Below are 22,383 nucleotides of genomic sequence, written 5' to 3'. Positions count from 1 at the left end.
TACCTGCCCCGCCCCGACGCCCCACACTGCTTCTAATCCTGCCCCGCCCCGACGCCCCACACTGCTTCTATACCTGCCCCGCCCCGACGCCCCACACTGCTTCTATACCTGCCCCGCCCCGATGCCCCACACTGCTTCTATACCTGCCCCGCCCCGATGCCCCACACTGCTTCTATACCTGCCCCGCCCCGATGCCCCACACTGCTTCTAAACCTGGGCCGCCCCGACGCCCCACACTGCTTCTATACCTGCCCCGCCCCGATGCCCCACACTGCTTCTAAACCTGGGCCGCCCCGATGCCCCACACTGCTTCTAAACCTGGGCCGCCCCGACGCCCCACACTGCTTCTATACCTGCCCCGCCCCGATGCCCCACACTGCTTCTAAACCTGGGCCGCCCCGACGCCCCACACTGCCTCTAATCCTGGGCTGCTCCGACGCCCCACACTGCTAAACCTGGGCCGCCCCGCCCCGACGCCCCACACTGTTTCTAAACCTGGGCTCCCCGTCTTTTCCAATGATGCTCAAGGGGGCTCAACTCCAGTCCTCAACAGGTCAGGTTTTCAGGATATCCCTGCTTCAGCGCAGGTGGCTCAATCAGTCCCTGCTTTAGCACACGTGGCTCAATCAGTACCTGCCTCAACACAGGTGTCTCAATCAGTCCCTGCTTCAGCACAGGTGGCTCAATCAGGCCCTAATCCAACACGTGTCTCAGTCCCTGCTTCAGCACAGGTGGCTAAATCAATCAGGCCCTAATCCAACACAGGTGGCTCAATCAGGAGCTCAGTCTTTGACGGAGCCCCCTGTGCTGAAGCTGGGATATCCTTAAAGCCTGACCTGTTGGGGCGGTCTTGGGGACTGCAGTTGAGCCCCCTGCAGTAGCACATCCCCAGTTCCGTTCTCATAGCCCCAGCAAACCGCTGGAAACACTTTGCACAGAGCGTCCGTGCCTTCCTCTCGTATATACGTAAGCGATGCAGCTCTCATTCACATATCACTATATTTCCAATGGTCCTATGACCACGGCGCCCGAGGAGATCCCACAACAACACGAACCGTATTATATCTTTGTGTTTTGCCACTGATATGATTATATATATATATATATACCCGCACATGTGTATGTATACATTAAAATATATTCTAATACACACAAGTAAGATACAAACATGTTGTACACAGCTGATTATATTAACATATTGCTGGAGGGTTCATTTCTACTCCGTAAAACAGAAGTCCCAAATAGTATTTTAGAGGTATTAAAGGCAGAAACCCCCAGTATCAATTGTATGTCTGCCTTTTTATATTATTTTATTGGGGAAAAAAACATATATCTGAGAACATTACAAAGTTCAGACATCTAGATTTTGCACCCGTTTGGAATCAGTAAATATACAACATACGATTTGTCGAAGAAGTGACTTGATGCTTAAATGCTTCATGAATGGCTGTTATTTGGTCATGTTACCCCATTTGCCCGGTTTCAGACACACCCACTGTGTCAGTCACTGTCTCACCACTCTGCATCCAGATGTGAACATGCGGCTTCAGCAGGAAGCAGAGAAAGAAACGGTTTGGTGTCTTGGAGGAGCTGGCTCTGTGCACTGAATCCCAAATACAGACATGGTAACAGCAAAAACTATTGCTGTAGGAGCTTCACGCAATGCCCTCTTTTTACATGCCGGCGACACTGAGTTCAGAAGAAAAAATGTTTTCTAAATGTATCGCGTCTTATTTTTCTACTACAAAAAACTAGCGATCAGTTTGTCAAAGGCTTTAAAACTGGAGATAAATTACAGCACAAGATTTAGCCAAGAATATAAATCCAATAAAAAGAAGCGCTCTTTTTTTGGTTGGATAAATCCCGTTTATCGCCCTGCCTTTACCCCAGTTTAGCAGCGAGGGGATTCATATTTTATTAATCTAGTCTTAAGTATCCAAATGAAATGTATCTCTTAGTGAAATGAACATAATTGTAACTCAATGCATTTCAGATACCGGAGATATTGAAGGGGATTTCTAAGTATAACTACACTCTTTAAGGAAAGAATTGCATTAGTTACCGTACTTGGCCTAGGGGAACAAAGTAAACATGAAAGTGTTTCATGCGCTAGGCCACAGTTCCTCTGAGAGCCCAAAACTTCTCCGCTCCAATAACCAGCACCATTCTACCTCCTGTTTCTTTTTCACGTCCAATCCTTATTTTTTAAGTAAAAGAAGAGGCAGGCACAGCTATTGACCTCATGTTACTTCACGATAGAATCGTCTGGCCCCCCCTTATTTTCAGTCGCAACAGACGGGGCCGTGCCCCCAAATAACCGCCTGCGCATGATTTCTCCCGTTCCTTTGAATGGTTAGAGAGACATGTTTGCGATTTGCATGGAGACTGTGTGCGCAGTGTGGGAGTGAATGAAATCTGGAAGTGGTTTATACAAAGGCTACCCCCTGCTCCTCTTATGTGCAAGCTGGTATAACATGAGCACTTACAAGGAAATGTGTGTGTCTAGACCAGGGTTGAGCAACTCCAATCCTCAAGGGCCACCAACAGGTCAGGTTTTCAGGTTGTCCCTGCATCAGCACGGGCACTGAGCCACTGATTGAGCCACCTGTGCTGAAGCAGGGCTATCCTTAATACTTGACCTGTTGGTGGCCCTTGAGGACTGGAGTTGCCCACCCCTGGTCTAGCTCGTGGTTATTAGCAGTGTACGATTCGGATGAATGTACGCAGCAATGAGGGGGTCTTCTGCTTAAATACTTGGCAGCCACGTGGTTAAGTGAGAGACTGTTGGGAAAGTCTTAGGCCAAGCTCATGGTGGCGTCGCTACATGCACGCACTTGCGTCCGCGCGCCCTTCCAGGACTCTTACCTTATTGCCTATTGGAGTTCCTCAAGTGCCCGTGGCGCTGCGTGCATCGACGCCGCTACATTTTGCCGCCACAACTCAAATTGAGATTTGGGGCTGCAGTAGCGTGATGTCAGCGTGACGTGAGCGGGTTCAGCCAATGAGGGCGAACCAGCTCAGTGACGCGTCCGTGACGCGTTGGCCCCGCCCTCCGCCATGCCCCCAATCGCTGTGACCAATCTCCTTGAGCTAGCGCACACATCGCTGGGGCTGCAGGAGCGCGTACGGGAGTGCACCCGCGCCACAACTATGAGCTCGGCCTTCGCCGTTGTTCTGCAATGTAAAGGCTGCTTTGTACATCCCGAAAGGTGTTCCGTAGCGTGTACACTACTGTATACATTGCACATTATAATACTTGCCCTATACACTCGCACCTTTCCTACATTATTCTGCATGGCCTAACGGTCACTTTGCAGCTTGTTGTTATAGCACTGTACACTAATATGTATTGTGTACTTTCCTGTGCCTTGTTCTGCACATTGTGAAGGTTTCTTTGTATACTAATCCGTATTCTGTACATCCTGCACACTAACACTTAGAAACTGTACACTCTGTACCCTGGTTTGTTTATTGTAAAGATTGTTATTTGTGATGTTATCCACCCCCTCTGCACCCCGGCAGCTTAGATAACCAACAGCTAATGAACTAACATAGTTAGGGATATGCATTCAGCAGCATTAAACGGGCAGTACACAGTGATCATTAAGGGGTTAATTGTATATATGCCAATTAAAGCAGCAAAACATGTGAAATCTTATATGTGTATTTAAAAAAAAAAATATATATCAGTTCTGTAGTATTAGATAATACTTACTGTATTATGTATTTATTATTCAACTCTTCCCCAGCAGTGCATCATCTTTGCAGCTCTTTCCTGTTTGTGATAATTTGTTGCCAATGTTCCCAGCAGTTTGAGCTGCAAACTGTAATAATAATAATAATAATAATAATAATAATAGCATGTTCTTGTATAGCGCTGCTTGTTTTTACGTAGCGCTTTACAGAGACATTTTGCAGGCACAGGTCCCTGCCCTGTGGAGCTTACAATCTATGTTTATGGTGCCTGAGGCACCGGGAGATAAAGTGACTTGCCCAAAGTCACAAGGAGCCGACACCAGGAATTGAACCAGGCTCCCCTGCCTCAAACTCAGTGCTAGTTAGTGTTTTTACTCCCTCACTACAATAGGTAACGTTACCTTAGTAATATAAGGATACATTGTAGCTGCTGAGTTGCACTGACTGAAGTAGCCATTATGTTAGTCACACAATCAGGATTTTTACAGATTTATAACAGGAGCACCAAATGATTGCCAGCTTAGGTAAGAATGTAGAATTATACATTGCCACATGCTTTACATATACAAAAAAGAAAAATAAAGTGTAGTGTAGTGTTGCTGCTTTAAACGTCTCCGAGGATTCGGCCAACATTTCGTTTGCCATTTGGATCTCCAGGAATTGCAGTGTTGCGCGATACAGAAGTATCCAGCATTACTGCAGCCCTCAGCGCGCCCCTGAGGGAAATGGCGGGAGTGTCCCGCCCCTTCTCGCACATGCCTGATGGAAAACAATGGCCGCCTTCTCCCGCTGCTGGGTTGTGTATGTGGCGCTGCATCACGCCACGTGTGGCAATAACATTGACCACAGTACATCTGCAGCGCTCTTTGCAGGTAGCCTTGTGTGGTGATCTGCTAATGGGAATATATGATATCCGCGTCTCACGTTCCCTTCCTTTGGGAGGGTTACCTTAATTCTGTGCACCTATATAAATAAAGACATACATACATACATACATACATACACCTTCTTATCACTATACAATAATAGGCACACACAAGTCATTTGGGTTACATTTGTGTATGGATTATATTTTCTATTAAGATTTGAAACATAGATGTGTTTGTTTAACACACACACTGCACACAAAGTCAGTAACGATACGGACTGATAACTCGGCAACGTTCAGTTTGAATGGGGAACCTGGTTCAGTTCCCAATGTCAGCTCCTTGCGACCGTAAGCCAGTCACTTTACCTCCCGGAGGCACTAACATGGCTGTGATTGATTGTAAGCTCCGTGGGGAAGGGCCTGTGTACAATGGCACGTACAGCATGGTGTATTGTTATTGTGAAGCGCTTTGTTTCCCATTGGGAGAAAAGTGCTATATGAAATAAAGTTATTATTATTTTAAAGACGCAAACAGTCTAATTTTCAGCCGTGGCATAGGAAGTTATGGTGACTTTCCTTTCTTGTTAAGGGGTTAAACCCATGTCTACCCTGTGCTGTACCCTCTAGGCTCAGCCTTCTCCCATTCATTCATGCTGAAACATACAGCCAGGTCCCATCCAAAAAGCAGGTCATTAACATTGTAACACACCACCACACAATGGCATCAAGGTGTGAAGAGGGCAGTTGTGGGCACAGTGAGGAGATTAGAAAGCAGGCTGGATATTTTCCGGACACCTCAGAAATCCCCTTTATTTGTGTACCTGGCGGAAAGGAAACAGCCCCTCTCTGTCTTATTGTCTTCTGGGAGCCTGAACTTTGTGGAATCAGACCAAGTACCATTGGCCTTAGGCTCAGACACATAACACACACACAGATGCATGCACAGACACAGATGCACGTGCACACACACAAACGCACACATGTACACACACATATGCATTCATGCACAGACACAGACGCACGCATGCACACACACAGACGCATGCATGCACACCCACAGATGCACGTGAACACACACAGATGCACACATGCACACATGCACACACACAGACACATGCATGCACAGACACAGACCCACGTGCACAGACACAGATGCACACATGCACACACACAGATGCACGTGCACATACACAGACGCACAAACACAGACGAATGCACGTGCGCACACACAGACGCACACATGCACACACAGACGCACACATGCACACAGATGGATACACACACACACACACACACGCACACGCACACGTACACGCACAGGCACAGGCACAGGCACAGGCACAGGCACAGGCGCATGCATGCACAGACGCATGTACACAGACGCACACATACACAGACGCATGCATGCACAGATACAGACGCACATGCACACACACAGACGCATGCATTCACACACAGAGGCGCACGTGCACAGACACACATGCACACACACAGATGCATGCATGCACGGACAGACGCATGTCCACAGACACAGACGCACACGCACACACAGATGCATGCATGTACAGACACAGACGCAACATGCACACACACACACAGGCATGCATGCACAGACACAGGGACTGTTTGAGCCACCTGTGCTGAACCTGGGACTAATTGAGCCACCTGTGCTGAACCTGGGACTAATTGAGCCACCTGTGCTGAAAACCTGACCTGTTGGTAGGGCTTGAGGACAGAGTTGAGCTCCCCTGCACTATAGGAACTGCACCTTGTGTCTGATGTTAGAACATTATATTGCTGTATTTAGCGCCTACGACGGTGTACTTGGACCTTTCCTCAGTGTGCGTGCTATTAGATAATGTTGGTATTGGGCTTTAATACAGCTGCCCGGTACCTACACTGCACTGAAATGTCCAGTACTGCGTAATTCTGTCCCTATAGCACTAATGGGGTGAGAACAGGGGACATCGTTCTTAGCCCTACCTGGTTTTATTCTGTCAGAGCAGTTTTTTAATGTTGATTCTTAACTGTGGGCTTCTATGTATCAAAGCAGCTGTATAAATCCGCGTTGGGTCATTCCCGGGTATGTCTGCGCCTGCCAGCAACGAGAGGAGGGGTTTTGGGAGCGAGGGGGAGGAGTTAGGGCGGGGTTACACATGCATATTGGCGCCGGTCCATGCATGAAGGACTGCGCAGCTTGCGTTACTGGTTCTCTGCAGGGTTTTTTTTGCATTGGTTTTCTCCGTCACCTTAAAGGCGGCAGATGTCTTTTTGCGCACACAGAATACTAGCGGCAAATTCTCAAACAGTAGAAACACGGCACGTTTCAGGCAGAAAAAAACGCGCTTTTTTTGATGCAGCTCCACCAGCGCACGCACAGAGAGTCCTTCGTTTTAACCCTGCTGCCATTTAGAAACATTTACCAGTATTTTTTTTAAAGGGTTAAAATAAAGCATTTAAAGGCAGATACTGGCAGGGAGACAAACAGTAGTGTTTTTATTCCTCTGTTTTAGGAATGTATTTAACCTTTTTATGCCGTGCAACATGTCACATACCCCTATGGCAGCCATAGGAATAACACTCGGAGACGTAGGGTGTCTGCAAGGAACGCGTAGAAATACGTGTGTGCTTTTCCTTTAAGTAACACATACTGTACCATTCAGAAATGTAGAACCAACAACGAACGCCACAAAGAAAACATTCAGAAATGTTAGCAGCTTCAGCGCCGTGTTACACTGAAGAAGAGGATTTTATGAAAACCACGGAGTTTCTATATGTGATGAAGAAATAGCATTTAAAACGCACGCAACGGCAGAATGCTAAATACATGCTACGTATATTACATCGAATTGATGTAAGAGGCCGCTGGCTGCGTTGCAGTTTATAGGGATTATAAAATTAACTGAAGAAGAAATTGACTTAGCAAAAAAAGTAAATATTGGGCCAATGTCCTTCGGGGTTGGAAAAGCGATTCCGAATGTAATAGGGGCCTACGGACTAATATTTCATTGTACGTTTTTCTGGGCGTCAAAATGTCAGGGTGTAAATGTAATACAAACCTTCACTAAAGGTGCACGGTGCAGGTAACGGCTTCGCACACGTTTGAAATAAAATGATGTTCTGGCCTCCTGTTGAATACAGGACTGATACAGTTTAAATTCTAACAATTCTGTATGTTTTCGTGCTTAAAAAAAACACAAAGTACTGTATTACTAAATATCAATTATTTGTGAAAAAAATTATAATAGGAAAAGACGACATTTTATTAACCTATATACTGAAACATCCGTGCGGCGCCCTGTAAATGTGTGGGCGCATACAGAGTAACTTCATTCTGCACGAAAACTTTATAAAGCGTTGGTTTTTGGGGGCGGCCATTTTGATGGCGTCTATCTCTGTGCGCCGTAAAGCAAATGATTTTGATGCCGCTGGCACAAATGGAGACATGTGAGCTTAGTAGAAAAGCTCACACAAGCACAATTAAAATGGAGTATGACACTATAAAGTGTTGCGCTTTGACACAAGTTTGCGATGCTTTGTTCATGGGCCCTATAGGGGTATAGAGTGAGGGCTCTCAGTTTCTTACTGGGATCCTACTGAATGGGAAATATTATAGTGCAGGGGTGGCCAACTCCAGTGCTCAAGGGCCACCAACAGGCCAGGTTTAGTCTTCGACTGAGCCACCTGTGCTGAAGCAGGAATATCCGGAAAAACCTGTCCTGTTGGTGCCCCCCGAGGCCTGGAGTTGCCCACCTCTGTTATAGTATATTCATTGTGTTAGGATCTTCTCAGAGCAGCGACTGAAACAATAGTTGTGTTGTATATTTTGGACGCAATAAAAGCAGAAGCCATAACATGTACATTTTCCCTGCGCACGTATGTCGCGCGTTATAAGGAAACATGGAAACACGGCAGCAGTAATAATACAGTCAGGCAGCCTACGTCTCACGTAGACAGAGGGCCTGGTATTGTTTTACACACTTCTTGCATATTTCATACATTTAGCCGTTGTTAATAAAGGAGACTGGTTTTCAAGGACTGGCATTCCCCGGCTAATGAAGTGAGGTCATGTCAGTTAATGAACAATAATAATTTCAGCGACCCCCAGTAATAATAAAATAAATGTAATAAATAACTTAGAAAATAGACTCTTGTTGGCTAACGTTTTTAAAGTGGCCAGGCTATGAAACGGCAAAGCGCGCCTTTCCCTAATTACGCTGGTCTGGAGTTAACCCCTTTCAGCGCCAGAGTGCAGCGTTTTGCTACCGCAATGGGTGGCTGCTCTCTCCGGCACAGACGCGGTTAATCATGTGGTTGTTTCATTCGAATGGAGAGTAGAAACGGCCATTAGTTGCAGTGGATTGCAATAAATATCCCCTTTAGCAAAGGTTGTTAATGCAATGAAGTGTGTCACCTCGCATATAACGGATTTATACCGGGAGAAAAACGCCGCCACATTTTTATAGGAAAATTTCTTTTTTTTTTTTTTCTTCTTCTTTGTACAAATCATTGAATTAATTTTCATAAATGATAAAACTTATTTCCCACCCCCCTCGTGAGAATAATCTTGTTAAAATGCTTTTTTATATATATATATATATATATATATATATAAAAAAGGGGAAATGTTATAAAAAAATAAATAAAAACCGCAGCGTATTTTGACACACTGTTAGCAGTTAGCGTTTCAGATTGGCTCAGTGGGACGCTGGATATACGGTATTTGGGAGCCATGTAATTATTCTAGAATCAGCATCTTCCTAATATGTTCCAATCGTATTTCATGGCTTTGATTAGCTGATTTATTTGGCGGAACCATCTGCTGTGGTTTGTTCACATGTGGAACAGATAAATAGCCGCAGAAAAGTCCGCTTATTAGTTATTGGATTATTAGGACAATCAAAACACCATTTTTGAATTAGAATTGTTGACGTCGGGGGAGGGGACAGGGGAGAAGGGGGGGCGCAAACGTGTGAAAATATGCGTATAGTTTTAACTTCTTCAATACCAGAAAGCACATTAATCCAAAGCAATTCATATATATATATATATATATATATATATATATATATATATATATATATATATATATATATATATATATATATGTATATATATATATATATATGTATATGTATATATGTATATGTGTATATATATATATATATACAGTATATATACATATAATATATGTGTCTGTGTGTGTATATGTATGTATATATATATATAGATATATATATATATATATATATATATATATATATATATATATATATATATAGTAGGGACTGATTTTGTGAGGGAAAAAATCAGATGGTCCTGTTTTGTGATTTAGAAATGTTTGGGAGAATTACACAGCTCTTAATACGCTTTTTTTTTTTTAAACCAACATGAGATATTTTTCCTTCTGATAGTTAAGTGTAAACTTTTGGGACTGTTCTGTGTTCCCGTCTTGAATACAGGGAACCGCTGGGGAAATAATGGCAATAGCAGTGTTCTCAATGTGAAAGTCTTTAGGGCTACATCCTCCGAGTGCCGGAAATTTATACCTAATAAAGTTACGTTCCCGAAATAGGGAACAGCCGTTATTACGGAAGGGTATCCCCAAACTTAATGAGTTAATGAGCTGCAAAAATAACGTCCGCTCGTAAAAGTAGCAGCGCTATTAACAGGGATTTTCATGTCTCAGAAACGCGTTCTCCAACGCACTGCACACGCGCATTTGTCAAACTTTAACGCAGCGCTATTAACGGAGATTTTTATGTGCGTTACCAAAAGCTAATGCAAATCTTGTTATAATATTGAGAAATGTATCATTTTTACACTTATTATCGGTTTCACTTAATGGTATAGTATATAATGTAATGACTGTATAAATTATGGACGTACAATAATATAGATCCATGCATAACCTCAGCAATATAAATGAATAAATGTAGCGTCCGTCTGAGGATCTACCTCTTAGAGCCTTAATTCTGACCTGTTTTTTTTTTTAACCCTTTAGCTCCCAGAAGGGGTCGGGTAACATCAATCGTCAGTGCATGGCTGTTTATTCCGGCAGTGAAAGGGTTAACACAAATTGTCCTTTTTGACCCATTTTTCATTCATCGATTTTTGCCAGATCAGCTGATGGACACATTGTTTTGCCCGGTGCCGGTACCGGTACCGCAAGAACAAGGGATTTCACAGACTGTTCTGGTATTAAAAAAATAAATAAATAAATGTTATTTATACATATAATTTAGGCAGGAGTGGGAGCGCCTGGCAGGACCCCCGACTCTCTCTTCTCTGAGAGTACGTAGATATATCCAATGTGACTTTGCTGCTATGCACATTTAGGATTATGGATTGATGTGGATACATTTGCAAGACTTTTATTATTCTTTATGTACAACTCTGACTGTGTCTACTAGACATTCTTGGCTGTGACATTTCACCTATGGTTAGCTGTATCTATCATTGTCAGTGGGGATATAGCCACTTTATAACAGCATACACATGCTAGCCATTCCATGAGGAGCTGTATATCTTACCCTAGTGTGGATAGGATATAATCCAAACATTGCACTTTAACGATGATACCTCTATCACATCCATCTCCCCTCAGTGTGGTGTGCAGTACTACACAACCTTGTTTGGTTAGAATGGCTTTTTCTTTTGCTACTCTGTGTTGTATTGCTGGTTATCAGTCTTGCCAACCATTTGTATGTAGACTCACATTTGAGTATCGTTACTCCAATGTACAATTTGTGTGTTTATATATGCCAATTGTTTCATTGTTATTCAATTTGGCCTGAGCATCTTTGGTTTCTTGTGGATACGCGCAGGGAGGATAGTCCCCCTCCCTCGTACTATCACACTTTGCTAATCTGGTTTTACTGGAGTCATTTAACCCTTTTGCTGCTGCTGGGTCCTGCATTGCTCTGCAGCACATTGCAGTGAAATGGGTTAAATCAGGGGTGCTCGACTCCAGTCCTCAAGGGCCACCAACAGGTCAGGTTTACAGGATATCCCTGCTTCAGCACAGGTGGCTCAATCGGTGGCTCAGTCGAAGACTGAGCCACCGATTGAGCCACCTGTGCTGAAGCAGGGATATCCTGCAGACCTGACCTGTTGGTGGCCGTTGAGGACTGGAGTTGAGCACCCCTGGGTTAAATGTCAAAGTAGCCCGCAGTGCAAAGCCCGAAAGTAAGACGTCAGCGCTGCGCGCAGTAACCATGTCACGTTAACCCTCCGGCCTCCTATTTACACAGGTGGTTGCCCTGGGAGAAGTGCCGGATGGGACTGTGGTCACAGTCATGGCCGGGAACGATGAGAACTACTCGGCGGAGCTCAGAAACGCCTCGGCAGTCATGAAAAACCAAGTGGCGCGGTTTAACGACCTGAGATTTGTGGGCAGAAGCGGAAGAGGTAGGACGTCGGCTTCCAGGATTAACTACCTGAGAGCTGGATCCAGTCTTTTTTATTTAACCCCTGCGCTGTCTGCAAACAACCGGAGACACCTGACTGTGCCAGCTACTCAGTTTCAAATCTCTCTCCCCTTTGGTGATTTAGCCACGGCCTCGTGTTTGGCTACCGAACAGCTATCTTCAGGGTGTGTTGTTATCTCTTGAACTGTAATTCTTTTTTTTTCTTTTCTTTGCCAGAATTAACTTTGCTTTGTAATCTACACTCAAATGGGTCTATATACTAAAGCAGGAGTAGTCACCAGGCCAGGTTTTCAGGATATCCCTGCTTCAGCACAGGGGGCTCAGTCAGCGGTTCAGTCGCAGACTTTGCATTTAGGGTCCAAGTTACGCGCGCGCACACACACGCACGCACGCACACACACACACACACACACACACACATAAATAAACACACACACATAAATAAACACACACATATATATACTCTTTATATATGTTTATTTTATGTATGTGTGTCTGTGTATATAAATGCGAATTCAGGGTGCTTGCTTTAATACATTAAAATTATATATAATATATATATATATATAATATATATATATATATTAAAGTGAGCTCCCTGATTTTTGAAGGTGAACTTTATTATTAAAGGAGCAGAACATGTTTAAAATATATATATAGGTGGGAAGAAGGGGCTCTCCATAGCTGTTATTTCAGCTCCAGCGACCCCCTGCTCCTCGAGACTCTTACCTCCGAAAGGGATGCTGGTTGTACCTCCGCAGGTTTACCGGGTCCTGGTCACATGGGCCAATAGGAAGCCTCAATGGATGACATCACGGCTTCTTATTGGCCGCTGTGACGTGGGACAGATAAGCTGCCATTCTGTTCCTCACACACAGCCCAGCTGCAGCTGCACCCCCTACGGAGGTGAGTATCTCAGGGAGCAAAGATTCCCCGGGGCTGAAATGAACGTGGTTCAGCTCCAGAGACTAAGACCACCACCCTCCCCCCTCCGCCCCCGACATTTTTTTGTGAGATCAAATGCTCCTTTAATGTATTAATTAGTTATGTTTTGCAAGGAAAAGAACCCAGAAGATTTACAGCACGTAATAATAAATCACCCAAAACATCAGCTGTAAAATAAAATCTCTGCCAGTGAGAGAGTCAGCGGTGTGCTGGGCAGCGCCCCGCAGCGCCCCGCAGCGCCCTTATCCATCCACGTCTTAACCTGGAGTACATTCTCTCTCTCATTCTCTCTCATTCTATCTCTCATTCTCTCTCTCTCTCTCTCTCTCTCTCTCTCTCTCTCTCTCTCTCTCTCTCATTCTCTCTCTCTCTCACATTCTCTCTCTCTCATTCTCTCTCTCTCACATTCTCTCTCTCTCTCTCTCTCATTCTCTCTCTCTCACATTCTCTCTCTCTCACATTCTCTCTCTCTCTCATTCTCTCTCATTCTCTCTCATTCTCTCTCTCATTCTCTCTCTCTCTCTCTCTCTCTCTCTCTCTCTCTCTCTCTCTCTCTCTCTCTCTCTCTCTCTCTCTCTCTCTCTCTCTCTCTCTCTCTCTCTTTATTCCCATTCATTGGACCGCAGCATATCTCTTCTCCAGCAATGGGAAGCTGCTTCACAGTGTCACAGTGTATTGAAGAAGAGCTTTTGAGAGCAGAGCAGCATGAAAGGTGCAGGATAACTTAGCACCACATGTACCAGCAGCAGTGTGACCTAAAGCGCGTCTCCCTGGATATACTCAAAACCTATTTACTGGGGACAAAAAATGCTGCACCAATTCCAAAGTTACACTGATCAGATCCTAGTTGCTATGTGAAAATTAGAAAGCTCAGTATAGTCTTAATTTTTCCTTCAAGTTATTGATCTATTTATATATATATATATTATACAGGCATACCCCGGTTTAAGGACACTCACTTTAAGTACACTCACGAGTAAGGACATATTTTCAGTAGCACCATTCCCCTGTGTCCGTACGCTCGTTTCGCAAGTACGGACAATTATTCTGCCCTACAGACCATTGTAGTAGTGACGAGCTGATTCCCCTCGCTGCAAACGCTATCTCGCGCATGCGCCTGTCAGCACGTCCTGAACAGCAATACCGGCTCCCTACCTGTACCGAAGCATCGATAAGTGGGAAAAAGGTAGTGCTTCACTTTAAGTACATTTTCGCTTTACATACATGCTCTGGACCCATTGCATACATTAATGTGGGGTATGCCTGTATTATATTATATATATATATATATATATATATATATATATATATATATAATACCAAATGATTTCTAAGTGGAAAATGTGGTCAGATTTGCAGAAGAAAAGTAAAGACTTGTTTCCAGCTCGATGACTTGTGAAATCCTCCCACGCGTTTTTGACTTGGAGAGATCTTGGTGAGAAGCGCAGTCCCACTGGCTCTCAGGCACTGTGATGGTACTACGGGCTATTGAGTAGCACAACTTAATTTTTGCGTGTTCACATCCAGAGCACCATTTCTTTTTCCTTTTCAGACCTAGATTATCACGGATCGCACAGTCCAAAGACCGGTGCCACAAAGGTTTATTACATGGAGAGCTTTAAAAAAAAAAAAAAATAATAATAATAAGACACAGTATGACTACGTAATTTTTTTTTTATAACTTTCAATCACTACCTTAATTTGGCAATGATTGGGGTTGTTGTCAAAAACTGCTATGCAAACGCTCTTCATTGTAGTCTTTTTGCTATTATGTAGATCTCATATTTGTTGCTTTCCCCTGCTCATTGAGACTTTTGGACCTCACAAAACAATTGGTTAAATTGACAAAGTTATAACTATAGGATCATTTTTCTGGGTGGAGGAAACATTCTTAATGCTGGAGAGATATTGCCTCAAAAATATATATATTTTGCGCGTCCACCTCATCCCTGATCCCTGCTCCTGAATTCTTTCAAATATCAGAGATATCTACTAATGGGTTATTCATTAGCCTGTAGAGTGCCCTCATGGCGTTCCTGGTAAGGTACAGACCTTGGCACGCTAGAGTAACCACTGCCGAGGTTGGGCCGATCAAAACGAAAGTGGCGCCCCTCCACTTCAGTTGACATCAACCAGGGAGCGGCGGCAGTCATGTGATCGCTTTTGATGGAAACGCCAGACCTTAAGCTGCGAAAAAGGTTAAACTGCGACAGCGCCAATCGTACTATTGGGCAGATGCTCTTAATAAAGTAAATCTGGGCACTACTCAATGGAAACTCCCATTGATTTCCATAAAGGGGTTTCCATGCGATAGCGCCCCAATCGGCACTATCGCAGTTTAATGAATAGCCCTCCAAGATTGGTAGAGAAGGCACTACATGGCAGACTGCCTTTACTTTATTGCAGCTCTAATATATGTTGGTAACAAGTAATGGGCCTTTCCATTTATATTTTGATAAGGAAAAACAAGATTGAACAATTATATGCGATGATTATTGGACCCACTCCAGTAACCGGGACTGGAATTGCAATCTGAACAGAAAACATTAGGTCTTGTGACCCCTTTGCCATTTGTAATGTGAATAGCTCTTTAGAATTTGCTCTAAAAAGTTAAGTGGCACAATGATACAAACCAGGGATGACACATCCCAATGGCGAGGCAAGAAGGCAGAGGCGATTCCAGCGTGGATGTGATCAGGGCTTTATTATAAAGGAGTTTTTATTCTCTGATCAAAACCTTTAATAGAAACCCTAATAATAATAATAATAATAATATGTATTTTAATATTATTAACCAGCAGTGATTATTTGCAATAGAAAACCGCCGGAGTATTTCCCAGTGACAAATATGATGAAAATGGAAACACAAGAGTAAAATCAATTTGTAAATAGGAAATATATCTTGGCACCGTTGTTTTGAAATACTGAATGAAATATGCTGTAGATCCGCTGGATTTCAGTGCCTGGGAATAATAGGGAGAAAACCCTTTACTTAGAGCGACTAGGCTTCTGTACTTTACAAATGAGTTCAGCCACATCTAATCATAAATTACATGACACATCTTCTCCCACGTCATCCGGGTTGTTAAAGCTGAAACTTCTTGGGGGCTAAGTGCTAGCCGTGTGTAATATGCTAACTTCTGACCTTGTGTGGGAGATCAGTATCCTCTCCTTCTACCAGAAAGCCAGTACAGGCATACCCCGGTTTAAGGACACTCACTTTAAGTACACTCGCGAGTAAGGACATATCGCCCACTAGGCAAACGGCAGCCTATAAAAGACCCCCAGTGTCAGAAAAATAAGGCTGGATCTGGAGACCCATTGAAAACATGTCTATGGGGAACCTCCGTCCACACGTGATTATCACCTTCCAAGCTTCTGTACTCACAACCAAACAACACTCACATACACAATGTGCTAGTGCAGGGGTGGCCAACTCCAGTCCTCCAGGGCCACCAACAGGTCATGTTTTCAAAGGCTGAGCCATCTGTGCTGAAGCAGGGATATCCTGAAAACCTGCCCTGTTGGTAGCCCTTGAGGGCTGGAGTTGGCCACCCCTGCTCTGTTTTAGTCCTAGAGACGTGTGAGATTTGTTGTAAGCGGTGATCCCTATTAATAACCCGACATGAGAGGTTCTTCAGAGATGAATTTATACCGCACGGGGCTTTAGAAACCTCGCCGGTCTCCTTCTCGAGTGCAAATGGGAAGATTCGAAAGCCCTGCTGCCGGCCTTTGATCTGCATATCATTCTCATGTTGGCTCTTCAAGGTATCACAACCCATAACAGATCTGGTTATGAATTTGCATGTGGAAACCCTTTATAAATATACATATTGATGTACAAAACAGAGGCTTCCAACCCGCACTTCCTAGAACACTCTTTTGAGTTCAAGGTACGGATGTAGCTGGCGTCTTTGCAACCACAGCCGCGTGGCAGCAGGACACACACTGCGGCGGAGCCACAACGCTGTTTCACCCGCAGGCGCACGCTTGTTGATGCAATAACATCTGCCGCATGTGTAAATCTAAGGATTGGTATTTCAGCACTAGGCCTCGGCCAGGGTGGTGCTGAGCGGCCGCTCTGAAACACATCGAGGCAATGTGTGTGGCCAGCGCGAGCAAGCGCCTGCGTCCGCTCGGCGTTTAGATGCAAATTTTAATTTGCCGCCCGCAAGCGCGTCACGTGAGCGGTTCGCTCAGTGAGGGCGGACCAGCTTCGTGACGTCGTGGCCGCGCCCTCAGATGAGCGCGCACCCAGCTGGCCACAAATCGCTTGGCCGAGCAGGGCGTGGCGCACGAGCGTCAGCGCGCCCGCTCCCTGCCTGGCCGCAGCCATAGGCAGATCAGGGCTGTACAGATGCAGCCAGCCTCACAGTGCACGGCACTGACAAAGCTTTGGGACTGTTCAGTTACCGTTTTATACAGCACGGAAATAATCTGATGACTTTTCCTCCTATATCCTGCCTCTCACTGCTACGAATTTTATAAGAACAGAAAACAAAAAAAAGAGGTAAATACAAATTGTTACAAATTACAAAAAGTAATACACTGCTCAATATTAGTAATACAATTGAAATTGAATAATGTAAATATGGATTTGCCCTAATGCCTAGAGGGGCAATGAGTGCTACCTGTGTGCTGGGTTTGAAATATTATCAAACTAGAAATAAATGTGGAACCACCTATTCCCCAGCCAGAAGCACACTACTGGTGCACACCGGGGCAGTTAAAAGGTCACATTTAATAATACAGTACCACAATTAATAAAGGTGTACACATGCACAAACAACGTTACACCTCCTGTCATTTTTATGATTTTATTATACACACTTCAAATACTAAATTGTTTGTGCATGTGTAGACCTTTATTAATACAAAATAGTTGGTTCGCCATTTATTTCTCTATTTTTGAGGCTATTTAATATTGACTGATTTGATTTAAAATTTAAAACATCCTCTGGACAGGGGGTCCCAACCTTTTTTACATTGTGCACCCCCCTGCTAGAAAAAATGTAATATCTAATTAATCATTAGTAATGCCTACTCATCATATTATTGCTAACAAAAGTGTTTGACCGATCCCAGACAGTATAGTGTTCTGAGCTGTGTGGGGATCAGGGGATGGACACACTTAATGAGGCCCCAAACTGCACCTCTATGTGTGCAGACAGTGAGTGGTAAACCTGCCAATCGGTCCGCGGAATTTCTAAAGCCACATCCCACAATTCCTGGCCGATATGGATGCAAAGCATTATGGGGGGCAACTTTGGAAGCTCTTGCTGTAATTGACAGCTGTGTCACCCACGCTAATGTGCAGTTTGGGGCTTTTCTTAGCGTGCAGTGCCCCAGCTGGCTCACGTTCCCGCTATACTGCCTGGGATCCACCCTTGCATATTTTGGGGGGCAAACGCCTTGGAGACACCTTGCAAACCCCTAGGGGGTGGTGAACCCCCTGTTAGAAATCACTGATCTAGTACAATAGCCGCTCACCATTTACTTTTGTTCAAAAATGTATTTCGTTATATACTTTATACTACTCTATATGTGTGTCCTGTGTTTTAGTCGTTCAATTGCTTCACTTTAATTCATTCAATATGACATCGCTTTAAGAACACATTATTCATTCAACATGGGTTACATTTAAGAGGTCAGCTTCCTCCCTTTAATTGTAAGCAACCACATTGAATGAAACGATTAGATGAGAGAAGTATATATTTGGACGACATGTGGGTGTTACACACACACACACACACACACACACACACACACACACACACACACACACACACACACACACACACACACACACACACACACACACACACACACACACACACACACACACACACACACACACACACACACAAACTCTGAAAACCTTCAAGCTGCATACACTGTCAACGTTGTATACATTTTTTTATATTTATACAATGAAGTGGGAAGAGAAGCTTTAGAAGCACTTTAACATACATTTGTTTGAGTGAATGCGAGCACCTACTCCATTTAAAATGACATCACTTTTTTAACGCAGCCGGTGTTTTTATGCTATCTGTAGTCATGCTGTTCTTTCCTTTTCACGAGGTACCACGCTGGATGTATTTTGACCACTTCTAAATTGTCTACTGTTCCACTAACTAGAACAAGCTCAAGCAGCATTGATTCGCTGGAGGTTGCAATAATTTTTAGCAGGCCACCATCAAGGTTTCCTCTTCAAGGTTTCAATAGCTCTGTGCAGTACAATTTAATGTACGAGGAGACCTAATGTTGGACACGCAAAAGGCATCACGCCCTACCACGAATTTCCATTTCCCGTGGACCAGCACGGTCAGTAGAACAATGTTCTTTGAGGAGCATTAATAAAACAGAAAGTTGTTATCGCATGAATGGTCATTTTTAGTATTTTTTAAAAGCGCAAGTTTTTATGGAGAAATCCAAGCACTTTTTCTTTTTTTTTACATAGTATTGCAGCAGGGGGTCTCCGGAGCTGTAACCCATTCATTTCAGAGGGACCCCCTGCTTCCAGAGATAGAGACCTCCGAAAGGTGTGCCGTTATCTCTCTGGTTTTTTAAAGCTCCCACGTCACGTGAGCCAATAGGAAGCCTGGAAAACGTTAAAACCAGAAAAAAGCGCTAGCATTTCCAATCTGCCCCGTTACAAGCCTGTCTAATATAGAGATGGCCCTGTTACAAGCCTGTCTAACATAGAGATGGCCCTGTTACAAGCCTGTCTAATATAGAGATGGCCCTGTTACAAGCCTGTCTAATATAGAGATGGCCCTGTTACAAGCCTGTCTAATATAGAGATGGCCCTGTTACAAGCCTGTCTAATATAGAGATGGCCCTGTTACAAGCCTGTCTAATATAGAGATGGCCCTGTTACAAGCCTGTCTAATATAGAGATGGCCCTGTTACAAGCCTGTCTAATATAGAGATGGGGTAATAGGGGAGCCCCTGCTGCTGCCTCATAGAATATGAACGGTGAACGGTGCTCTGGGTATACACTGAATAGGTAGAAAGAGTAGAAAAGAACCCAGTGTAGCACTCCAGTTCACCCTCTGGTGATTAGTGTGTGATTTAAAACATAAACTTTATTAATACAACACATATATAAAATTATGGGTGTTAAAATGACATACTAGAGGTCGTAGAATCATTATACTGACAGCCATAGGGCTCGTGATCAATATAATAGATGTCTCCTGTTGTGTATCAATATCACACAGGAAACTAAATAAATCTTGATAAGAACCTCAATGAGGGTGAAAAGGTAGGGTTAACTCGACAATGTACTCTACCACCAACTCACAATAGGCAATATATGCATAAACCATAAGTGGTAATGTTGTGACTGGTGGTAACCGGTGTACTTTGAAGCAAATATATTGTGCACCAGTAGATCTCAATGTGCAGTCTAAAACAACCTCCTCACTGGTAATGAATGTGTGCACAGTACTGTATGAAGCTGATCACAGCTAGACCCCAGAGGTTCACAGTATAGGCATATAATACCCTGTAGTGACCACTGCAATAATGTCATAGATGGTGATAATTTGCAATGTGTTTAAATTGTGATGGTGGGCACCCTTATATGATCAGCTGTGCACAAAAATCACCACTGCATATGTGGAGGCGGAGGCTGTGAATACAGATCGTGGTAACTCAATAGCAGTATAATACAGCACATATATGTAAGGACTGCACTCAGTACTTAGTAGGGAGTAATGACCCTAACAATATACAGTAACAAGAGGCTCTAAGTGTCCATCGGGGCACTGGTAGCCTGTATAACAGCGCGGGCAGGACACCGCATCAACTCGCAGTCAGAGACATGAATGCGGAAGTGATTTCAGCCCTGCGTGTGCACGTGTGGAAACAGAGCTAATATAGAGATGGCCCTGTTACAAGCCTGTCTAATATAGAGATGGCCCTGTTACAAGCCTGTCTAATATAGAGATGGCCCTTTTACAAGCCTGTCTAATATAGAGATGGGTCCTGGTACAAGCCTGTGTAATATAGAGATGGCCCTGTTACACGCCTGTATAATATAGAAATGGCCCTGTTACACGCCTGTATAATATAGAGATGGGCCCTGGTACAAGCTGGTGTAATATAGAGATGGCCCTGTTACAATCTGTACAGAGATGGCCCTGGCACAAGTCTGCTCACTACTGACATGGTCTGGGCACAAGTGCCTTAATGTCAGAAATAGTTCTGGCAACAAATCCCTTCACTGCAGGAGCAGCCCTGGGACCCAGCTTTGTACTACACAAAAGGCCCAGCTACAAGTATTTTTTGGACTGTAGAAAAGATCCTGGCAGAAGTATTTTCCCTTAACCAAGCACAGGAGCAGCTTCACAGATCACTTAGGCCTGTGACTGTTTTATTGAGTCACTGCTTCACGCCCACATCTTCCTGTCTTGAAACAGTTTGCAGAACCGACTCTCTGACATGAATAACTGTCACATATCTAACTGATTACAACTGTCAGTGAGTCTGCAGATGCCTGGCCAGAGCTCTGCTGTTCTATTCGTGGGAAGAAAGTTCCCCCCAGTCATTTCTGTACATGTTACTACCAAACATCTCAGCTGCGAGGGTAACTATTGGTTTTGTAATATTTCAATGTGATTACTTGCAGACTGGGATACTTTACTGTCTCACTAGCATGCAATTATACACTTATATAATTTCTACATCATGACACACTGATATGAATAGGGTGTGTGTGTATATATATATATATATATATATATACACACATATACTCTGTATATACATATATATATATATATATATACAGTATATACATACATATATATAAATATAGCAGCAGGCATTGCAGGACTTGCTGAATAAGTGAAAAATATTTATTACAAGAGGCTAAGGGCCGGAACTTTGACCTTCTGTAATAAATATTTTTAACTTTTTCAACAAGTCCTGCAATCCCGGCGCGGGCTATAATCGTGCCCTAAGAGATAATGGGGAAAGGCAGGGCTGCCAACCTCTCTGAGAGGTGAATGTGCTCACAAGCGGTATTTATATTTGTGCTGGTTACTATATGAAATGAATGTAGCACGTGAGCAGCTGTCCATAGGAAATGTAGGGCAGTTTAACACATTTGCCTCTTGATTCTTTGCCCCTTTTTTGGAGGTCTATTCAGCTCCCATAGTTAACCCTATTGACCAGGGGTGGCCAACTCCAGTCCTCAAGGGCCACCAACAAGCCACTGATTGAGCCACCTGTGCTGAAGCAGGGATATCCTGAAAACCTGGCCTGTTGGTGGCCAATGACGACTGGAGTTGGCCATCCCTACTCTTGGCAGTATGCGGTCGGTGCCATCACTAGTTGTGTGTGCCCATGTACTAACCTGAAATGTCTCTATCTGCGCCATCAGCGTCAGAAATGAGCCTTTTCATTTTGGGCGCCCAGAAATGGACATCGATTGGT

The 22,383-nt window shown here is 43.9% G+C and overlaps 1 protein-coding gene across 2 annotated transcripts in view; it reads left to right on the top strand.

The window, feature by feature from the left end:
- RUNX2 (RUNX family transcription factor 2) overlaps positions 1–22,383 on the top strand; it is a 132,634-nt gene that overhangs the window by 20,183 nt on the left and 90,068 nt on the right. For both annotated transcript variants that reach the window (XM_075598550.1, XM_075598549.1), the window contains exon 2: positions 11,818–11,974. In XM_075598550.1, coding sequence (XP_075454665.1) covers positions 11,818–11,974 — 157 coding nt within the window. The remainder of the gene's footprint in view (positions 1–11,817; positions 11,975–22,383) is intronic.

The sequence above is a fragment of the Ascaphus truei genome, chromosome 4 (genome assembly GCF_040206685.1).
Source record: "Ascaphus truei isolate aAscTru1 chromosome 4, aAscTru1.hap1, whole genome shotgun sequence".
Classification (NCBI taxonomy): Eukaryota; Metazoa; Chordata; class Amphibia; order Anura; family Ascaphidae; genus Ascaphus; species Ascaphus truei.
Note: the sequence above shows the minus strand (reverse complement) of the source record. Positions and strands in the feature narration are given on the sequence as shown.